We start from the raw sequence: 19,917 nt of genomic DNA, 5'->3' as shown, positions 1-19,917 counted from the left end.
TTTGCTTGTCTGCAGGGCTCAGCTCCACCACCTTCTCCCACACCTAACAGAGAAATGAAGAACAAGGCAGTTCTTTGCAAGCCTTTGACAATGACGAAAGCCACGTACTGTAAACCTCATATGCAGACAAAATCTTGTCAGACAGGTAACTCCTGAACCGTGTTAGAACTAATTTCCTCATTGCAGCTTTTTCTTAACTTTTACTGTCTTTTAACATATTGCAAATATTCTGATTTTTTCTTTTTTTCACTAAATGGCAGGTGTAAAATATATTTAAATACCTGGCAGTATTTGCCTTTTTCCTTTTTTTTTTAATAGAAGATGAGTGGAAAAAAGAGTATGTCCCAGTGCCTATTCCTGTACCAGTCTACGTTCCGGTGCCTATGAACATGTATAGTCAAAACGTTCCTGTTCCTACCACGGTTCCTGTTCCTGTAAGTGAGACTTCAGCTTCATTTTAAAATTGGCATCCATTCACATGCATGTGTGGGACCACCTTGTGTTGCTGGTTGTTTTCCTTCTGGTCTATCTAAAGGATTGCAGGGTTTCTCTACTTAGAGAAAAAGCATTAGGATCTGGCAGTGTCACTTGCATTCCCTGATTGTTCTTTAGGACCTGTCTGCCTGCTTCCAGTGTGAAAATCTTGTGCCACTAAGCTTCTTAGGAACAGTTCTGAGTGATACTTCTGCTTTTGCTGAATATGCTGAATAAGCCTTTAACAGCAATCTTTATTCTTGTAATAAGGAAGCTGAAAAGTTTGTGTTGGGAAAGGATGGCGGAGTGGGATAAACAGCAGGAAAAAACAAGCCACTAAAACAAGATGCTGGTTTGTCCAAAGTGTTAGTCTGAGGTTATAAGCAGGCAGATTTGAAGTTCCAAAGACACTTCTTTTCTTTCTTTGACCAGCTATATTTTGTCTTTTTTTTTTTTTCCTGTATCATTTCCTCCTTTCCCTTCTCTTCCCAGCTCCTTCATATTGGGTTTTAAACCTGTCAGCATTTTTTGTTAGCTCACATTAGAGTGACTTCCTTCTAATCTGTATCAACTCTGTCTTTCAGAAGAAGAATATAGAATTTTTTATGGTTGTTGGGTGCTTTGTTGTGACATTTTTTTCTTTTCTAATTATCTCTGCCTCCTTGTCTGCACAGGTACCAGTTCCAGTTTTTTTGCCCACTACTCTGGATAGCACTGAGAAAATCCTTGCAGCAATAGAAGAGCTGAAGGGAAAAGTCCCCTCAGATCCTCTGGAAGCTGAGCTACTGAATTTGTCAGGGGTAGTACCTGAACATGTTGGAAAAGCTGAAGCTTCTGATGTGGCCAGTGAGTTTCTTGATGAGTTTTTGACTGATTGGAGTGCTGGGGGATGTTTGTGACAAGGAGGATTTGGTTTGGTTTTGTATTTTAGGGGAAGTCCGATGCTGTCATTGAGGTGTTAATATAAAGTTGCACATTTTTAATATAAAGTACCACACAGCCACTTGCTTACCCTAACCCTCACACCTGGTGGGGAAGAAACTTGGAGAAAAAAAGTAAACCTTGTGAGACAAGAATGGTTTAGTAATTGAAACAAAATAAAATGGAATAAAAAATACACTAATAAATACAATTAAAAGAGAGGAGAGAGAGGGATAAAGCACAAGAAAACTAAGTGATGCACCATACAGGTGCTCACCATCCGCTTACCCACGCCCAGCCTGTTCTTGAGCAGCATTTGCTGGTTCCCAGTCAACTTCCCCCAGTTACATACTGAGCACTGTGAGGTGTGGGATACCCCTTTGGACACTTCAGCTCATCTCTTCTGGACATGCTCCCTCTCAGCTTCTTGTGCACTCTGGCAAAGCATGGGAAACTGAAAAGCCCATGATTTAGAGTAAGCACTACTGGGCAACAGCCAACATGTTATTCCCATACTAAAAATTTATATCTGAAGATCAAGAAGTCCCACATACTTTGTAGTTTTAGTTTCTCAGTGCTACTTCTCTTTGCTCTTCTTTCCTGGCCCTGCTTGCCCAAATCTTCAAGTCTCTTGTGTATCTTTCCAGGAAAATTTGCCTTCACTCAGATGAAATTTCGAAGGTTTTTTCCAAGCTCTTTCAACAGATTTCTGAAAGGTTGTCGACAAATTACATAAACTTACACTTTGTGCCTCATTATATAGGAGGCCAGTGCAGCTGCAGTCCTAAGGGGCTTACTGTATTCCAGCCTATTGCCATTCTCCTACTAAAACTGCACATTTCTGGTAGCACTGCAAGGTTGTCATTTTCAGTTCCTTGCTCTCTTTTGTGAAGTACAGCTAGCTAAATGAGCAGACAGGATCAGAGCTTGTGCACTTCCAGAGAATTGAGTTTGGAGCAATCAGTGTTTGCCAGAAGCTGCAGAGAGTTCAAGCTTTGTTTCTCCCTGCCTGCATGCCTTATTTGAGAAACAGATCCTAGAAAAGCAGACATGAAAGTCTGTTCTGTTGAGACAGGATCAGGTAGGAAAATAGATAGTTAGCTTTGTCAAGATTGTTTGAGTTCTGGGATTGGTTGATATGATCCAGGTTCACCAGTATTTGATTTTCTGTATGTGTGCTTTGCTGACTCACCTTCATGGAGAAGAACAGTGGGCTAGTAAGAATCTTTTATGTTTGAAGGAAATCAGGTTGGAGAAGTAAATCTGAGATCTCAAGAGCAAGAAAATGTAGGATGGTAATGAGCAGGGCAATCAGTTTTAGAACAACTCAGCTTCTGAAGTTACAGATCTGCACCGTTTGGCTAATCCGTGTGTTTTTCCCTTTCTTTTAAACAGATGTGATAGTTGACTCAAATCTCCTAAACTCAGAGTCACGGACAAGCTTGCCTGATGTTCCATACGAGCCAGACCTTGATATTGAAATAGACTTTCCTAGAGGTAATTCTTCTGTGATTTTAGTAAATACTGTGACACTGTGGGCAGCCGTTGTACCTTGTTTAATCATCCTTTCAGGGGAGCTTTATTTGATTGCAGGATCCACCTGACTGACTGTTAGGTAAAACTTTGCCATGCCTTTGTAAGATGGGGGACTTCTGGATGAGTTCTTCCATCTTTCTAAGTACAATATTCAAAACAGTGCAAAGAGAAGGGGAAGTTAACCATTTGCAAAAAACTTGGCTGCATCATTTGTTTTGAACATGGATTTAGGAGAGTTATTTGAAGGCTCAAAGACTCAGATGGCATGTGTCATGGAAAATATAATGAATGCATTCTTCAATCACCAGGTATTTTCATGGTTTAGAGAAGAAATTACTAAAGGGTCAACTTCCCACTCAAGTTTGTTAGAAAATTGCAAGTCGGCATGCTGCACACCACTTGTGTTACCTTTCAATATCTCAGTGATGTCTGTACCTGCATTTGAAATGGTAACATTATTTGAATTACCAGGAAAAAAAATCACTGTTTTGAGACCTTTCTTGAAAGAAACTCTTGATGCTATATGGTACAATTTCTACCACTTTACAGAATGCAGGAAGCAGTGTCTGTTTCTTTACACCATACCCCAGTCAATCCATGGTCCAAGAAGGCTTCTGGCTGTAGTTACTGTCCCTGTTACGCAGCTTCTCTTGAACACATGACTCTCATGCCTCACCTGGGCAAGTTCTGTAGGAGCTGACAGGCTCCTTTGGTGCTGTGTTGTTGATATATCTGCAGTAGATGCCCAGTTTGCTCTATGCCTAATTTAAAGAGAAAGCCTGGGGGTTATCCTGACCTTAATCTTGGGACAGTTACTAGTTAGATGCATACTAGGTTTTTAACCCTCCTTGTAAGCAAAGCTGGGTATGTGAGAAAGAAGAACCACAGAAGAAAATAAATAAGCAAATTGGAGTAGTAAGTAGCAGCAGTCTGTAAGAGACATTGATTACACTAAAGTGCTTCTGAGAGAAGATTCTTTGTGGTATTAAAAGGACTGCTCTTGAGTCTGGGGCAAAGTTCTGAAATCTCTACAAGTAAGTGCTGTTTTATCTGCACCAGTTGGAAAGCTGTTGTGAGAAGTAAGGTGGTAAAATCAGATTATCAGAAGAGCGTTCAATTTTGAGTGAAAACATTCTTTGATGGCTAAATGAGGGATGAACCATCTTCAGTAAAGTAGGTGGGACTTATAACATTAAATCCATTCAGATATTGTCTCATTCCTCAATGTTGCCTGAAGTAGAGTCCTCAATCATACCCCTGAAGTGTTAAATAAACAATATTTTGATGTATTGCCATACATCTGCTCTCCAAACTTAACTGTAATATCTATCATGAGCTGCACCTCCACCACTTGTGTAAATATAGACTAAAACCAGTTTCACTGAAGGAGTTTGGTTTCTGATTCTTAGTATTTTTAACCAAGTGTAATGTGCTACAAGAAATAACAGAACATGAATAGAAATACTCTAAATACAGGAACAAAACTGCATGTACTAAGTTAATTTGTATTTTTTCCAGTCATAGCTGCTCATTCCCACCATACCTAAGAATTTTTGATACCAAAGACAGCCTGGGCTGAAAAATTATGTAAGAGTCTACAGTAAGAAATTCTGCCTTAGCAACTTAAGATAATGCTTGAAATGTTGAGCATTGTGTCCTCTGAAACTTACTTAGAAGTAAACTGTTTGACAGCTTTGTCTTAGTTTGAAGATAAAAATAAGTTTGTTTCCTTGTACCAAAATCCAGTGTTTGGTTGTGTTTATTTGTGTGCCCTTGTGGACGCCTTATGTTAAGGCACACCAATATAGTTAATCGGTTTTTTTTCAAAGCAGTGTTATTTAAAAGATGCTTAGAAAGAAGTTTCTGTTAATGTATTTTCAGCAACTGAGGAGCTTGATACAGAAAATGAGTTTTTGTTACCTCCTGTTTTTGGTGAAGAATATGAGGAACAGCCAAGGCCTCGGTCCAAAAAGAAGGTAATTTTTTCATAGTATTAAAAATATCAAGAAAAGCATAAAATGTATATAGAAAATAATATCCAGGGTTTTTTTTAGTTCTCATACTGATTTACAGCATGTTACTGTCTACTCACACCTAATATCCTATCTTTATGACATAAGTTGATACATTTCAAGTAATAAAATTATTTCAGTGGTATGTCTGTTGCAGATAATTGTTGGATTTGATAAGAGTGTGATTTGTAAATTCTGGTCCTATTTTTGCTTCAGAGTGGCAGAACAGTTGATGAAATGTACCACTCCATATATCCCTACTGTATTCTTAGCAATGCTTTTAAATTCTACTTTGAACAAAGGTGTCTTGATTTAATTTGATGGTAAGATGGAAAAACATTGGCACTACCATGGTTTTGAATGGGAGGCATAGCATTTCCTTTGTAAAAGAGTTGGGAAATTTTTTTTATTTGCTTGTAATTTTCCCAGATTTTATTTTTAGTCAGTCTTATTTTAGACATTGGATACAAATTAGCCATAATCTTTTATTTAGAAGGACACTACCAAGAAATAGTTTCCTATTCCTGGCACAAAGCTGAAATGGTTTTGTTCCAATAACTGCAGTAGATACTGCAGCTTTCGAAGAACCAGCCAACTTCTACTAAAGCTTTCTAATAATAGATGGGTCTTTCTAGTATCAAATCTGGAGTCTAAGCTTTTGCTATTGTCCTCTGGACATTATCCACATATCCACTGCTGGGCATGCTTTAATTTGGAACCAGTGCTGGCTTTTCCATTGGTGGGTTTGTTGGAGCCTATGAGTTGAAAGAGTGACCCAGATCTGTCGCATCTTTAATTCCCCGTGTGTTAACACGCTGAATTTCTGGGGGTGCACTGAGGTTCAGTGTGCACTTGGGCCTGCAGCTGGCTGTGCCAGGTTCTGTGTCCCTGCTGGTGTGAGTGCTGGTGGTTTTGACCTCTGTGTTCCCATGGCAGGGTGTGAAGAGGAAAGCCGTGTCTGAGTACCAGTCACACGATGACAGCTCTGAAAACTCCGAGTGCAGCTTTCCGTTCAAATACGCCTACGGGGTAAATGCGTGGAAGCACTGGGTAAAGTCTCGGTATTTAGATGAGGAGCTTCCAGAGTTAGAGGAACTCAAATCAAGTAAGTATTTCCAAAAATCTGGCATCCAAATTCTGACCTGCCAGGGAAAATTGGCATCCTTGTGTGATTCTCAGCTGGAATTTTTGATAGAATTTTTCTCATGTTCTTAATGTTGACTGCGATCTCTTGACTGAGATTATTTTACTACAGAGTCGCCAAACTTTTTTTCTGGGTCTCACACTTCTGATGAAAGCTAGGACAGCACCTTCTTGGCTATTCTGATTTTCTGTGACCATTTTGATTTTTTGTTTGCAACCTATTTTTCCTCATATTCTAACTCACTTCAGAGTTCACACCATTTCTGGGCTTATAAATGGCAAAGGACGGACACCCTCCTACTCTTTGTCCTGTAAGGAGATCTTCCTCTGAGGCTGGCATTACCTGGCTGTGGAGCTCTGGCACAAGGTGGCCTTTGATCCCCTGGAGCCATGCTGTTCTTCCTGCAGCTCTCCTCTCTGTACACATTTGTACTGTGAGGGAAAAGGGGAATTACTGCTATTCCTGCTGTTCTTCAGCTCCCACATGTGTCTCAGCACCCTTGTGTTGTGTTCTTGGATCTTTGGAAACCGCCATTTCCCTTTAAGGTGTCCCTGTACACCACTGGCTTCACTTCAGCATTTTGGGCTGCCTCTGTGTCATCCTGAGCTGTGCATGACAGTACATTTGTTAGCAGGTGTTACTGCGTTTGGTTAACTAGACTTTACCGTGGGAGCCTTGATTTTTTTAATACAGACTTAACATTTTAACTGCTTAGTACATTTTAGTCTCATTCATTGGTTAATGGAGAGGACATCAAGACAGTTTCCAGTCAAAAAATCCCCCATCCCACCTTCACTGTGTGACAATTCTGTTGTATAATGTAGCATTTCTTCTCTATTTTACAGTAAAGTCTGTGAAATTAAAGGAAGATCTATTATCACATACTTCAGCTGAGTTAAACTATGGGTTGACACATTTTGTCAATGAAATTCGAAGGCCTAATGGAGAGAACTATGCACCTGACAGCATCTATTATCTGTGTCTTGGAATTCAGGAGGTTAGTAGAGGCTGTAGAGATGGGAAATGGAGCTGCTGATTTGACTGTAACCCATTTCAGTAGAAGAGTGGAGACAACATGGATTTACTGGCTAGGAGCTACTCTTAATATATGGCTATCATCAGACTGCTGTGTAATCACATTGTAGAAAGCTGTCTGTGTAGGAAATGAGCTTGCAGACCCATCCTGAAAACTCAAACACAAATTGGTATATCTTAATAATTGTAAGTTTCTTGCTGGGTTAAAGCAAGTAATTAACCCAGTCAAAAACTACAGTCTTTTCAAATGCTCTGCTTCATTTTGTTTGCTAAAGACGTTCAGTGTAAAAACAGAATGAAACAAGGCATGATCTCTATGTGTTTTACTAATTCAGTTCCTTAGCATATAGAGGAAACAACCTAAATTATGTGTCTTTTGGGGAGGATCTAATTTACTGAGTATTGGAGACTGTGGACAGGTAGGATGGAGTGCAGGAAACTGCTATATTGACTGTCTTACATTAAGATAGGAAGGAGGTTAGATGAAAAGTATGTGAAAGCAATAACCTCTCACTAGAGAAGCTGTTCCACAGCTTATCTTTTAAGCAGGCAAGGCTGTCTTAATTTTTGCTACACAAGGCAAAACATGGGTAAAATAAGCAGTGTTCAGAGCTGAGAGCACAGAAAATTTCATTCAAGTTAAAAGGCAATAAAATATGTGTATGATGTGGAAAGTTGCTCACAGTGTTTGTGGTTCTACTTAGGCAGAGGACTTGAATCAAGTAACAATTTTTTTAATTGAAATATTTTAAAAATAAATAGTAAAATGGTAATTTTCCTGTGTTGCATGTATGCAAAAATAAAGTTAGTTGCTACCTTTGCCTCGTCATTGAAACTTGAGAAGCAAACATTGATTTTAGTCAGTGACTTTTTAGTCAATATTGCTACAAGGCGTTTCAAATTCAGCTAGCTTTCTGCTTTTGCACTTGCATGATACACTGTCTCTCTGTACCTTTCTGTTGAATTGAAAATGTTCATGTTAAGCAGATAAACAGTACACAGAGGGAAGTATGTGTTTATAAAATGGAACCCAAATAATATTTGTTTTAATCTTTCTCTTTGTACCTTTGACATGGTCTATTTTGTCAGTCATGAAAGCTAGTTATGTATAAAACATCTTTTTTTCAGCTCCTCAGAACCACAGTTTATGTGGCAACCACAATTATCATGAAGCCTAGTACACATACACAGTGCTGGAACATTAGTGGAGCAACATGTGGTCATTTTACTGTAATTTTACTGCTTATACTTAGTGTCCAGTATTTAACTCAGGCAATGTGAACAGCCCTGGTTTGTTGGCCAGACTGGTAGGAAGATCTGCTGTGTTCTGATGAATTTGCATTTCACAAAGGCAGGCAGCAAGTGAGGGACAGAAACATGACCTGTGAAGGGCTGCAGCCATCATCTGTGTGCTAATGGCAAATATTTGGGGGTGTAGCACCCTTCTGAAGAAACATGTTTAAGCAAGCTTAAATGCAATGTAGTTGTCACAATGTGCAATAAAATTCCATTGCCTTCTAGAATTTGCTTAGTCGTTTGCGACCCTGAAAGAGAATAAATTGTCTGCTACTGCATGAAAGGTCAGAGGAGAATAAATTATGCCATTTAAGGATAAGCTGGGCCAAGGATCATCAATATTTTTCTATCTTACAGTAAGTTTCTCTTCAAAGGAAGAGAATGTAGAAACCATAGGCTAGTAAAAAAGTACATTCCCCTTCCACCAGCGTTACTGCACTCATTGTGGCTAAATACACATGCAGGTTGGAGCTTTTCCTCATGTAGAGAATGTGGTTTGAGCCCAGAAGTCCTCGGCTGGTTGTTTTCTTGGTGTTTTTTGTTTGTTTTTTTTTTAATTTTGTAAAATAACTTTTTCCTAAAGGAAGCACTGTAAAATCTGTTCCAGGAAACTGGTCCCTAAGTTTGACGTTGCAGTTTCTCAGTTCAGGTTTATTTGCAGCTGAAGTTGTTCTGCTTTCAGACAGAAGTGGTTCAATAATGGTTTTGATAACTCCGAAGTGGTGATCCTGAAAACTGTCACACTTAGAAATAAAGACTGCTGCATGGTCAGGCAGGCAGCTGGTGGAGAGGGTTCATCTAAAGGAAGATGTTAGCCTGCAGTGGGTGCTCCTTTGTTGCATCATGGCTTTCATTCTTTAATTAGTATTACTGGGATTTGGTTTGGGGTTTTTTCCTTGTTTTTTTATGTCTGGTTATGGGATTGTTTGGGCAGGCTGATGGAGTTTGGCAGACGTTTTCCTGAAGGTCAGACAAAATCGCTGTGGGCAGCGATGCAGCCTGTTCTCCTCCACTGTGGGATTCAGGGACACATCCAGTTCCTGCCTGTGTGCTGCACAGTAGAGCTCATCTCAGGTGGGAATGCCTTGTGCTCATCCTGTCCCTGTAGGGTTTATAGAGCAGCAGAGCATGGCATTGTAGTTTGGGAATGAAGATTTGCAGGTTTGGATGACAGGTTGGAGTCTGCCCTGCAACACAACGTCATCCTTCTACAGACTCTGCGGTGCTGGTGGTCCAGGGAGCTTCAGACTTCTACTGGGGATGCCAGGGTTTAATCAACACTTACTGTGAACCAGGAAGAAGTATTTTTAGTTGAGTTCTCACAGGCTTATGTGTGGACTGGTTTTGAACAAGTTCTCAGTCTTCATTTTCACTGTCAGTGTTCAGTGTGAGTGTTTAATGCAAACCAGAGAAAAATACACGGTGGAAAAATGTGCCAGGGAATGGAGGGGTGAACACCATGAAGCTTATAGTAAGCTGTATTATCTGGCTTAGAATTGCTTTATAAAATCAAAACTGGTGTATGTAGAAACAAGTATATGTGGGGGAATATTGTGCTTTGAGGAACTAGTTAAACTTATAAATTGTTATCTAAATGAAAATGTTGCTGGAAACCTGTAGGAACCTTATTATAAAATAAAGTGCAAAGATAAGGAAGCCAGGATGTACTGAACTGTGACCACCTTTTATAAGTGAGTGCTGTGTTCAGTGTGATTTCAAGCATGGGTACAGAAATAGATGCCATTTCCAGAAGCAAGTGGTTTTTGTCTGTCACTTTTATTGTATTCGCTAACAGGCGTGTTCTTGCAAAGATAACGCTGAAGTGGAAAATTTATGAAGCCAATCCTTCCTTTCTTAGAAATGTCTCCAGGGAGGATAATATCAAAGAGTAGTCCTCAGCCATTAATTCTTGGTAAAGGTTCAGAAGAATTTCTGTCAGTAAGGTCAAGAGGGGTGAGATAATTAGGTTGCAGAATAGGCCAGCACCTTCACCATCCTATCATCTTTCTTGCACTCTATATTATTACTACAAATATATGGGTGGGTTTTTTTCTCCCTTTTTTGTATTAATGATGGTTTTGTCACTGTCTGGAGTTCATATTTAAAAGGGCAGACTCTTGCTACATGTGCATTGGTTTTGGTTTTTTTTTTGAAGGCCTGGGTGGAGGAAAAGATAAATTAGTTGTTTGTGGTTTGAGGTTTTTTTAATGGTTCCCCATTCGTGGATACAATGTTGCACACAAGAAATATTAGAGAAAAATGTTAGTTGTAATTAAACTATGATTCATATCCAGTTAGAAATTTACAACATACAATTATATTGGAAGTAACTGTTACCTGTTAGATATTGGAAAGCATAGCTTTATTTTTAGATACTGTTTTTCAGTACAATGCTTACACAATGTAAAAAAAAAAAAAAGAAACCTGTAGCACAGGAGTTGTTCTAATCTGGAATTGTAAATACTGTATCTCTCTCTTTTCTGCAGTATTTATACAGAAGTAATCGAAAGGACAACATATTTATTGATCCAATCTACCAGACGTTTGAACAGGAATTAAATAAAATCCTTCGAAGTTGGCAACCAAGCATACTTCCAGATGGTAATTTTCTTTTTGGTCATGTATGTTTTTCATCTTTTAATAGTTATGTATTCTTAAGCATGCACCTATATGTATGTGTGTGTGTATGTATATATACATGTTATGCATTGCAGTAGTAGTTGATGAAGAATTATAGAGATATCTTCTAAGATTTAGTTTAAAACTGTGCCTGTTTTTATGTGTCTTGGTTTTGACTAATCCATGCTACAAGAGTTGTTTTTGTCACTGTTAAAATTGACTATCCATCTTTAGAAGAGAAAGTTAAAAAAAGCTCTTTGACCTGTAGTTTTTACCTGAGCTGAACTTACTCTTTTTGCCCCTTTTTTTTCCCAGATGGAGGGAGACAGGCACTGCACATTATGTAGGTTGGGCTAACAAGTGATGTATTTTAGAACTTCTCACCTGAATTTTACTGGCAGTCTTCTGCTCAGAGGGATCATCAGTTCATGGAGATAGCAAATTTTTCCCACCAATGCTGGTGCTGAACTGCAGAATCAAATGTTCTTCCATCTTTCTTATAATCCTCTCTTGAGTAAGGGCTTGTCCTTGCCAGACCCTTTCCTTTCTCTTCTCAATGTTGGCTTCTCTCAGTACTGCCCAGGGAGCCTCTGTGCTGGGCCTTTCTATATCCTGCTATGGTCCGGGAGTGCTTTCCAAGTGAGATACCCATTAGTAATAAGAAAGATGAAGGTAGAATATTTGGAGGCCTTAACTTGAGCAGAATAAAATGAACTCAAAAAGATGCCTTTTATGATGGAATTAAGGTTACTCCATTGGATGATAATTTCTATGAAACAGCACGAGAGAGCTGCATGTCAGCAATGCTGTTTTAATTAAATAGAAATGTATGCTCTCTGAAATTACCTGTACTGATATTTCCCATTGACTGTCTCAGTGAGTGTCTTTAACATGTGGGTTTGGGGAGTGTGAACATATAAACAAAGTTTATCAGTGGCTTCTGTCATGATCATTTTCTCATTTCTCATTTTTCTCATTAATTTTTTTTTTTTTTGCACCTTGACAGTTTATGGGCTAATCCAGTGCATTTTCTCTACTATTCTTTTTTTTCCAAGGATCAATATTCTCTCGAGTTGAAGAAGATTATCTTTGGAGGATTAAACAGCTAGGATCGCATTCACCTGTTGCTCTTTTGAATACTCTGTTCTACTTTAACACTAAATATTTTGGCCTGAAAACAGTGGAGCAGCACTTAAGACTTTCTTTTGGCACTGTTTTTAGACAGTGGAAGAAAAATCCTCTAACAATGGAAAGCAAAGCTTGTCTTCGATATCAAGTGTCTTCCCTGTGCAGAGCAGATAATGAAGGTACTATGGCAGCTCAAAATTAGTGTTGTAGGAACATCCACATGGCACTGGTGAGGAACATCTGGGACCTGGCCAGGAGCCAGAGCTCTGCCTTTGCATACAATGTCTAGCAGCTCTCAGCTCCCAGAACTCTAATTGGAATGTGTGGTCCATGGGGACTGCAGGGTCTCCGAGTTAATTTGAGCCCACTGGTTTCCTTGTGAAATGCTGTGATTTTGCTGTGGGTGGCATTTCCAGTTTGCAGGTTTGCACAGTTGTGGTGACTGCCATGTGGTACTTGGTGGGCTGCTTATGGGGAATTTTACTGAAAAATGTAAAATAACTTCAAGTTACAGCTTAGATGTTGTTTATTTTCTTCTTAAAGATAAAATTGCTACTGGAAAAAGGAAACATGAAGATGATGTGCCAGTATTTGAACAGATTGAAAACACATCTGATCCGGCTAGATGCCCTGTGAAAATGTTTGAATGCTATCTGTCTAAAAGGTAAGTGTGATACAGGGTAACACAGACAGAGTCTAGAGTAAACCAGGTCCAGAAAGGAACTGTTTTGATGCAACATGAAATGTGCTCAAGCAAAGGGAATGGATTGAAATCTTCTGAAAAACATCTAAATGAAAATATTGAAATCTCAATTCTGTATCTGGACAAGATGTGCATAAAGTGTGGGAGCAGTGGAGTACTTTAGTGCTAATTGTCAAGAGCTCCATCTGGGAATGACAAAACAATTCAATTTCCTTACTTGGGAATACCAAGCATCTCTGCAGAGAATTGCCAGCAAGGGATCTGGTGGGTTTTGCTGCTGAGGGTTTTATTTGTGAGGTCCCCATCTCTTCACAATTGGATTAAGACAATGGATTTGCTTCATTATAAGTTACCAGGCATCTGAAATGTAGATACTTTTGAGGTACCCACTGTGGAAGCATGTTTAAAATATTTTGTAGTAGGAAGACTACTACTGGCAGTAGCCCAGTATTTAGAAATAGCTTGTTTCTTTCCAATCTCCACAATTAATTGTGCAGGAAGAAAGGAAGCAGGTATTATTACATTAAAAAAAAAAAACAAAAAACAACTTAGTCAACTCTTAAAAAAATTAATTTACTACCCAAATAGTTTGGAAGCTTGAAAACAAGATTTCTTGGAAGTTCTTTTCCTTAATTGTAACAGCCATTCAAGGTTCTGATTTTAATGTAGATTTTGTGTAACTCTAAGGGAAATGTGGGCAAGCGATACCAAAGAAATAAAATCACATTGTATGTACAACACAATAAATTAAGTATGAGACTCATACTTGTTACAAAACATCATCGTAGTCTTAAAGTTGAAAAAAGAGCTCACACACAGAGCAGAAGTACGAGCATGTGGTGTTACAGAGAGAAACAAGTAAAGAGTAGCTTGTGGCCTGTTAATGCAACCACCTGTTTTCCATAAACTCAGTTGATCCTAGTTGTTGCAGGGAGATTCTCCCTTCACTTTCTCTGCTTTCATGATTTGGAGAGGATTTGTCATAAAAAAGTCTTAAGTTGGATTTTTGGACTGAGTTACACAGTCACTCGGGGAGAGGCCACATAAGTTTTTTTCTTTAGGAGAAACATCTCAACTTTGGGGAAAGGAATGCTCTTAAACCCATTTGGAGCATCAGTTATGATATAGGTTCAAGCCATGCTGTCTTGCAGATGTTAGTCACCATTGTTAACTAAAGGAGCACACTGTTTCTCCTGGTTCTGCTTCTGACTTTGTTGAAATAATTTTAATGGAATACTTAACACTGTAAAAACTATTGTAAAATTCTAGGTAATGTCAGCTTTTTGAAATATACTTGACAACCAGTGGACAGCTGTAGTGGAAATTCCAGGATGCTTTCATTCACAGCTATGGAATACTTTATTATTGTCTCATGATAGTCTCAAACTGCACATGGGGGGTTTAGGTTGGACATTAGGGAAGAATTTCTCCATAGAAGGGGTGATAAGACATTGGAATGGGCTGCCCATGGAGGTGGTGGAGTAGCCATCCCTGGAGGTGTTTTCAGACCGGACAAGGCACTCAGTGCTGTGGTCTGGTTGGCATGGGGGTGTTGGGCCACAGGTTGGACTCAGTGATCCCAGAGGTCTTTTCCAGCTTAATTAATTCTGTGATTCTGTGCTTGCTTGTTCCTACAAAGTAGGGAGGAGGTTAAAATATTTAAATTATTAGACTATTTAAAACAACCATATCTTACTTATCTGACTCTTAGTTTGATTTACATGAGATCAAAACAATCCCAACAATCACCCCAGCAGGTGAAGAGCAACACATGAAATCTTATCAACCAATTTGGGAAGGTGAGCTGGTAAAAATCCTTATTTTTACTGAAGAAAGATGAAATAGAGTTGACTCCTGAAGTCTGCAGTATTTGTGAAGGAGGGAGCTTGAGTGATCACTTGCTCATCCAGAATTGATAATTCTCTTCCGAGACTTGCCTAAATGGATGAACTGCTAGAATTTCCTGAAAGAAGTCTTCTCTAGTGTCTTAGAGGATGTTTCTGGGCTGCATGTAACTCCATAACATAGCGAGTAAGGGATTAAGATTTATAACAATCAACCTTTTAAATAAAATAGCAGGAGGAGGGATTTTAGCTGCTTACATTTCTGTGCATCTCAGAACTACCATCCTTGACTTTTCAAGGGAACCCTGGGCCCTACATTCAGAGGTAGCCATGTCAGCCAATGATTGTGTGAGCAATTATTGATGTAATTGGTGTTGTAATTAGTGTTGGGCCTCTTTGCAAATCATGGAAAGTACTTCCTTTAGCAAGACCTGGATCTGAAGATTTTTGAAGAGTCTGTGGTCTCTTGCATGCTTTCTTAGTCCCAGGCATCTGGGACTCTGAGCATGTGGGACTGGCTGGGTTTGGGCCAAGCCTGGCATGTCTCCTTCTAGCAACAAGACCACATTTCTCCACATTATTCTTTTTGTTTGGGTTTTTTGGTGGTTGTTTTTGGTTTTTTTGTGTTTGGTTTTTTTGTTGTTGGTTTTTTTGTTTGTTTTGTTTTTGTTGTTTTTTTTTGTTGTTGTTGTTTTTTTTTTTTGTAACTTGCCTAGCTATAGTTAGAATTTTTTTTGTGCAGGATTTTGGAGCTGCTAATGTACCGTTTCGTCCTGTGAGGCTGTGTTTCTAACCCCCTGTGTTTTCTTCCTTGTAGCCCACAGAATCTGAATCAGAGGACAGACATGTTCTATCTGCAGCCAGAGTGCTCTGTGTCTGCAGAGAGCCCCATCTGGTACACTGCCACTTCACTGGACCGCAACACTTTGGAAAATATGCTCGTACGGGTTCTTTTAGTAAAAGATATTTATGATAAAGACAATTATGAACTGGATGAAGACATAGATTAAAACAAACTTCCAAAAACTGTCAAGAAAACAAACAGCATTAGATATAGTCATGCTGCTAGACCTTTACTATGGAAAACATTTCAAGTTTACCCTTTGTTTTATGAGTTTTGTAGCAGTGTGTACCCTCACCCGGGTATTACCATGTAAATAGTTTGTGAGTGAAAGTCTCCATTATTCTGCGTAATGGTTTTAGGATACATAACAAACACATTTCAGATTCTTTTTTTATTATTTATTTGACTAGGTATGTTTGTAACTTTTTACATTGCAAAATATAAATGAGAATGTGCCATGTGTAATTTTTTTTTCCCCCTTGTAGTAAGATACATCCATGTTGCACAACTCTGCTGTTGGATGCTCCCTTGGAGGAGGCTCTTTTAATGACTTCTTGAACCGGATGGTTGTGTATGGGTAGCACTACTAAAGTTTAGAACTTGCTGTGTCTTTCAGAATTTTTAAATGAATTGTAAACTAATAGGTTTTTTACTTTTTAGTTACTGAAGCCTTATAAGGTTATGTAGAGAGATTCCATCTTATGTACCAAAAATAGACAAAAGAGAATGCTGTCAATATTGGTGTACTGTAATGTGAATCTATTCTGGTGAAAACATTTTTTTGTCGCCCTTATTAAAACCTTAGTGTCCTTTCGTTATTTGTGACTCTCTCAATTGCCCCTACAAATAAAATATATATGTAAAAATAAATGAATATAAGCTTAGAGCATGTGGTCATCAAGACACGTATTTTGTAAAAAAGAAAACTTAAACCAAAAGCCCCTCAAAAAAAAAAAAAAGGAAAAAAAAAAAGAAAATGGGAAAAAAAAAGAGATGTCTGATGACGATGCTGAATAATCCTTTTTTCATCTTTACTTTTCCAATCATTAATGCCAGTACCTCATATTAATGTAAATTTGTCCTTTGTAGCCTTATAGAAAGGGGTTCTATGCCATATTACATGAAGTAATATGGTATGCTAAATTTTTAACTTCTGTTTGTCCTTGCTGTATTTAAATACAGTCAATACTTGACTATGGGTGGGAATATTCTTCTAACTAATGCCTCCATTCAAAAGCCATATGAGATGTGAAGTTGCAACAAGTCGAAAGATAAATTTTTTCAAAGAAAAAAATCCTTTCCTTTGCTCTATATCTTTTCCTTGTGCTTACTTTACTCAAGTAGTCTGATTTCCAGAAACATGTTTAACTGCTCAAGTTTTGTTACTTGCTCTTATTTAACTGATGCAAACAATATGGTGGTTCAAGCAATGGTTTTGCTATTGTACTGAAAAATTGTAGTAGAATATTCTACTATATAAAGTACTCATAAACTTAAGTCTTTCCTAAATGGCATTAACTATCTGTTGAAAGGAATCATCTGCTAAAGGAGAAATTTTCTATGTATATATATTACCACCTGAGGATTTATTTCTTGCAAGGGCTGCATGGCTTTTTCATTTTCCTTAGCTTAAAAGAATGCACATAAGGATGCATCTTTCTATATAGATAAATAAAGCTTCAGTTGCTTTGTTTTGTTAAACAAGTTTATTTAAATTTCTGCTATTCTGGTGTGTCTGTGAGTATGTATTAATTTTAGATATACCACTATTCCAAACGGAGATGGAAATGTACAGGTTTAATTTTTCATTTCTTTCTGGTGGCATTACCCTCCCTGTGAAATCAAGAAGTACAACACAGCACCAGTGAGTAGATCACCAACAGCTTCAATGCACCTTTCCCTTTGTGAGTGAATACTTAAGAACTTTGCTCATTGACACTTGTTTTTTTCGAACAGCAGCCATAGAATATGCCCATGATACATAAAAGGGTTGAAATTGGGAATTGTAGTCATTGTTTTGTTCTGGTCTCTCCAGCTTTTTTAACACCTGACTTGACCATAAGTTAAATTTAAATATGGGGATCATTACTAATTACCTGCATAAAATGAAATTTGAAATATTTAATTTAAACATAACTTGAAGTGTTTTGATAAATAGCAGTAAGGATCACTTGCAGCTCCTTCTCTGTATTTCAGACTTTGGGGACTTCAGCAGAGGCTTCAATTGTTCCCTGATTATAAGTGTTTAATCACAAGCACACTTTTGTAGAACTGCAAACCTTTAATGTAAAGCTGAAAGTTAAGTGTATGTATTGAGTGTTTTGTCTTAAGCAAGAATTTTAAATTCTTGTTCTCAAAAGAAGATTACAGCTATTTCTTAAATAGTAAGGTCAGTCTTTAGTATGGCAGGTTGAACAATCTGCAGACATTTTCAGCACCAGGAGGAAATAATTAATGCTTCTTAAATTTCATCAGAAACCACATTATTGTAAATTCCTTCCATTTTCTACCCAAGATTCATCTGCCATCAGTAAAAATATCTAAGTTGGGTTTTGAAATAGACATTTTTGCATATAGATCCATGTTGGAAATATAAAGATGGTTGTCAAGAAAATAACTTTTATTCCAGAAGATGGAGCTATTCCATCATCAGCAATAATGTTTTTTGAGTGGTTCATGTGTTCAGATTGAACGTTGTAAACTGCAGAGATATTGCAGTCAAGTCTGCATCATGGTTCGATGTATGCATTTTATTCCTAAATTTGAATGGTGATGCGAAATGCAATAAAATTAGTTCTGAAAAAATAAAGATATGCAATTTTATAATAATTAGGAGTTCAGGGCAAATCCTTTTTTTTTTCCTCCTTTGGCAGAACTGTCAGCAGCTGGAGTAGACTAAGGTTGATGTCAAAGAATTATATGCTGTTCAGGACAAAATATAAGGCTCTGTTCTACACAGACACACACAGCTTTCAGGTAGTGATGTGTCTAAGAAACCTGCCCTCACTTTCCTCCTTAAGAGGATGTGAAGTGGCACCCTGGTTGTGGAGGGGCATCCCTGTGAGCTCTGGCAGAGATTACCTGAGAAATGCAGTGTGGGGACTGCACCACTCTGTCCACACACAGCCCTGCACTCCAGTCCTGGCGGGGTTTTCTTAACTTCTCCACTTGTGCCAACATGTGTTCTGCATCTCCTTGCTGTCAGATCAAGTTTTGAACAATTCCCAGGTGAAGTAATGGCATTAAGACACTGAAAAAGATAGACAGCAGAAGTAAGAATATTACATGGAAAATATAGTTCAGTGTGAGAAACGGTGAAAAAATCATGCACTTTTCAAAAAATAAATTTACTTTGTTAGTCATCCTCTTTATCTGCGACTGTGTTCAGTCAATGAGAGTAATGCAGCTTTCTGTAATCAGAGAACTAAGCATAAATTACAACAGTTGATTTTCATTGAACAAAAGGTTGTGATTGTGAAATAATTTCACTGTGTACAATATTAATTACCTTTAAAGTACTCACAGTGGGACTCTATAGTGCAGCCAAATTTATTTTCTTAGTATCTATGATACTGTCTCATGAGAGGCTATATGAGTAGGTGGGGAAAACAGGAGAGATGGTCCATAAACTTTGCAGTCCCACAAGGAAGGCAGTGTGTGGGATGGAAGAGAAAAAGGCATGAGTAGTGGTAGGAACTCATCCCACACCTATTTTTGCTGACCTTTTTTATTATATAGGCGCGTTTTTTTCTGTTCCACTTTCACATTTTGTCTGTTACTGTTAGGAATGGCAGTTAAATATTTTAATTTCCATTTTTTTTAAACATCCACTCCTCAGTTCATTGGACTCATTTTGTGCATTATATAATACACATTATATGCAGCACTGAGTGTGTTGCAGAGTTAAGTGGAATGGGAATTTAGGTTACTGAGATGTAAGAGGGTATTTGGCCATCATAAGTGAAACAAGTCTCTGGATGATAATGCCAAAGGTTAATGATGTTTTACAAGCATTGATTTTGAGCTCCCCTTTGTTTAGGATTAGAACCACAGCGTTTTCGTGTCTCGTGAGGGTTCTAAGTATGGCCTGCTATCCCCAGGGGCTCAGTTATGTGTGGCAATTTCCCATTTCTCAAGTGAGAAATAAAGCTTTCCTCTGGCAGCTTTTGAATTTGAAGTGTTGAAACCCGAAAGCCTCAGCGCATGAGCCACAGCACTTAGGACCAGCATGTGATGGGGCACATACTTTGAAACTCAAAAAGCTTTTTTTGCTTTTTGGTGTTTGTGTCTGTGGCACAGGGAAACAGGACAGAAAAGGTTGACTGTGTCCACTTCGAAGAACTACCAGAGTTTAAAAGCTG

The 19,917-nt window shown here is 38.3% G+C and overlaps 1 protein-coding gene across 8 annotated transcripts in view; it reads left to right on the top strand.

Moving 5' to 3' along the window:
• Positions 1 to 17,260, top strand: part of ZMYM2 (zinc finger MYM-type containing 2) — an 87,451-nt gene extending 70,191 nt beyond the window's left edge. For all 8 annotated transcript variants that reach the window (XM_058844547.1, XM_058844546.1, XM_058844549.1 and 5 more), the window contains 11 exons: positions 16 to 145; positions 319 to 434; positions 1,149 to 1,320; positions 2,791 to 2,892; positions 4,813 to 4,907; positions 5,880 to 6,048; positions 6,933 to 7,084; positions 10,905 to 11,019; positions 12,093 to 12,344; positions 12,709 to 12,829; positions 15,530 to 17,260. In XM_058844547.1, coding sequence (XP_058700530.1) covers positions 16 to 145; positions 319 to 434; positions 1,149 to 1,320; positions 2,791 to 2,892; positions 4,813 to 4,907; positions 5,880 to 6,048; positions 6,933 to 7,084; positions 10,905 to 11,019; positions 12,093 to 12,344; positions 12,709 to 12,829; positions 15,530 to 15,722 — 1,617 coding nt within the window. In that variant the 3' untranslated portion in view covers positions 15,723 to 17,260. The remainder of the gene's footprint in view (positions 1 to 15; positions 146 to 318; positions 435 to 1,148; positions 1,321 to 2,790; positions 2,893 to 4,812; positions 4,908 to 5,879; positions 6,049 to 6,932; positions 7,085 to 10,904; positions 11,020 to 12,092; positions 12,345 to 12,708; positions 12,830 to 15,529) is intronic.
• The last annotated feature ends 2,657 nt before the right edge of the window (positions 17,261 to 19,917 follow it).

Source organism: Poecile atricapillus, chromosome 1, assembly GCF_030490865.1.
Source record: "Poecile atricapillus isolate bPoeAtr1 chromosome 1, bPoeAtr1.hap1, whole genome shotgun sequence".
Classification (NCBI taxonomy): domain Eukaryota; kingdom Metazoa; phylum Chordata; class Aves; order Passeriformes; family Paridae; genus Poecile; species Poecile atricapillus.
This window is presented reverse-complemented; position numbering and strand designations above follow the sequence as displayed.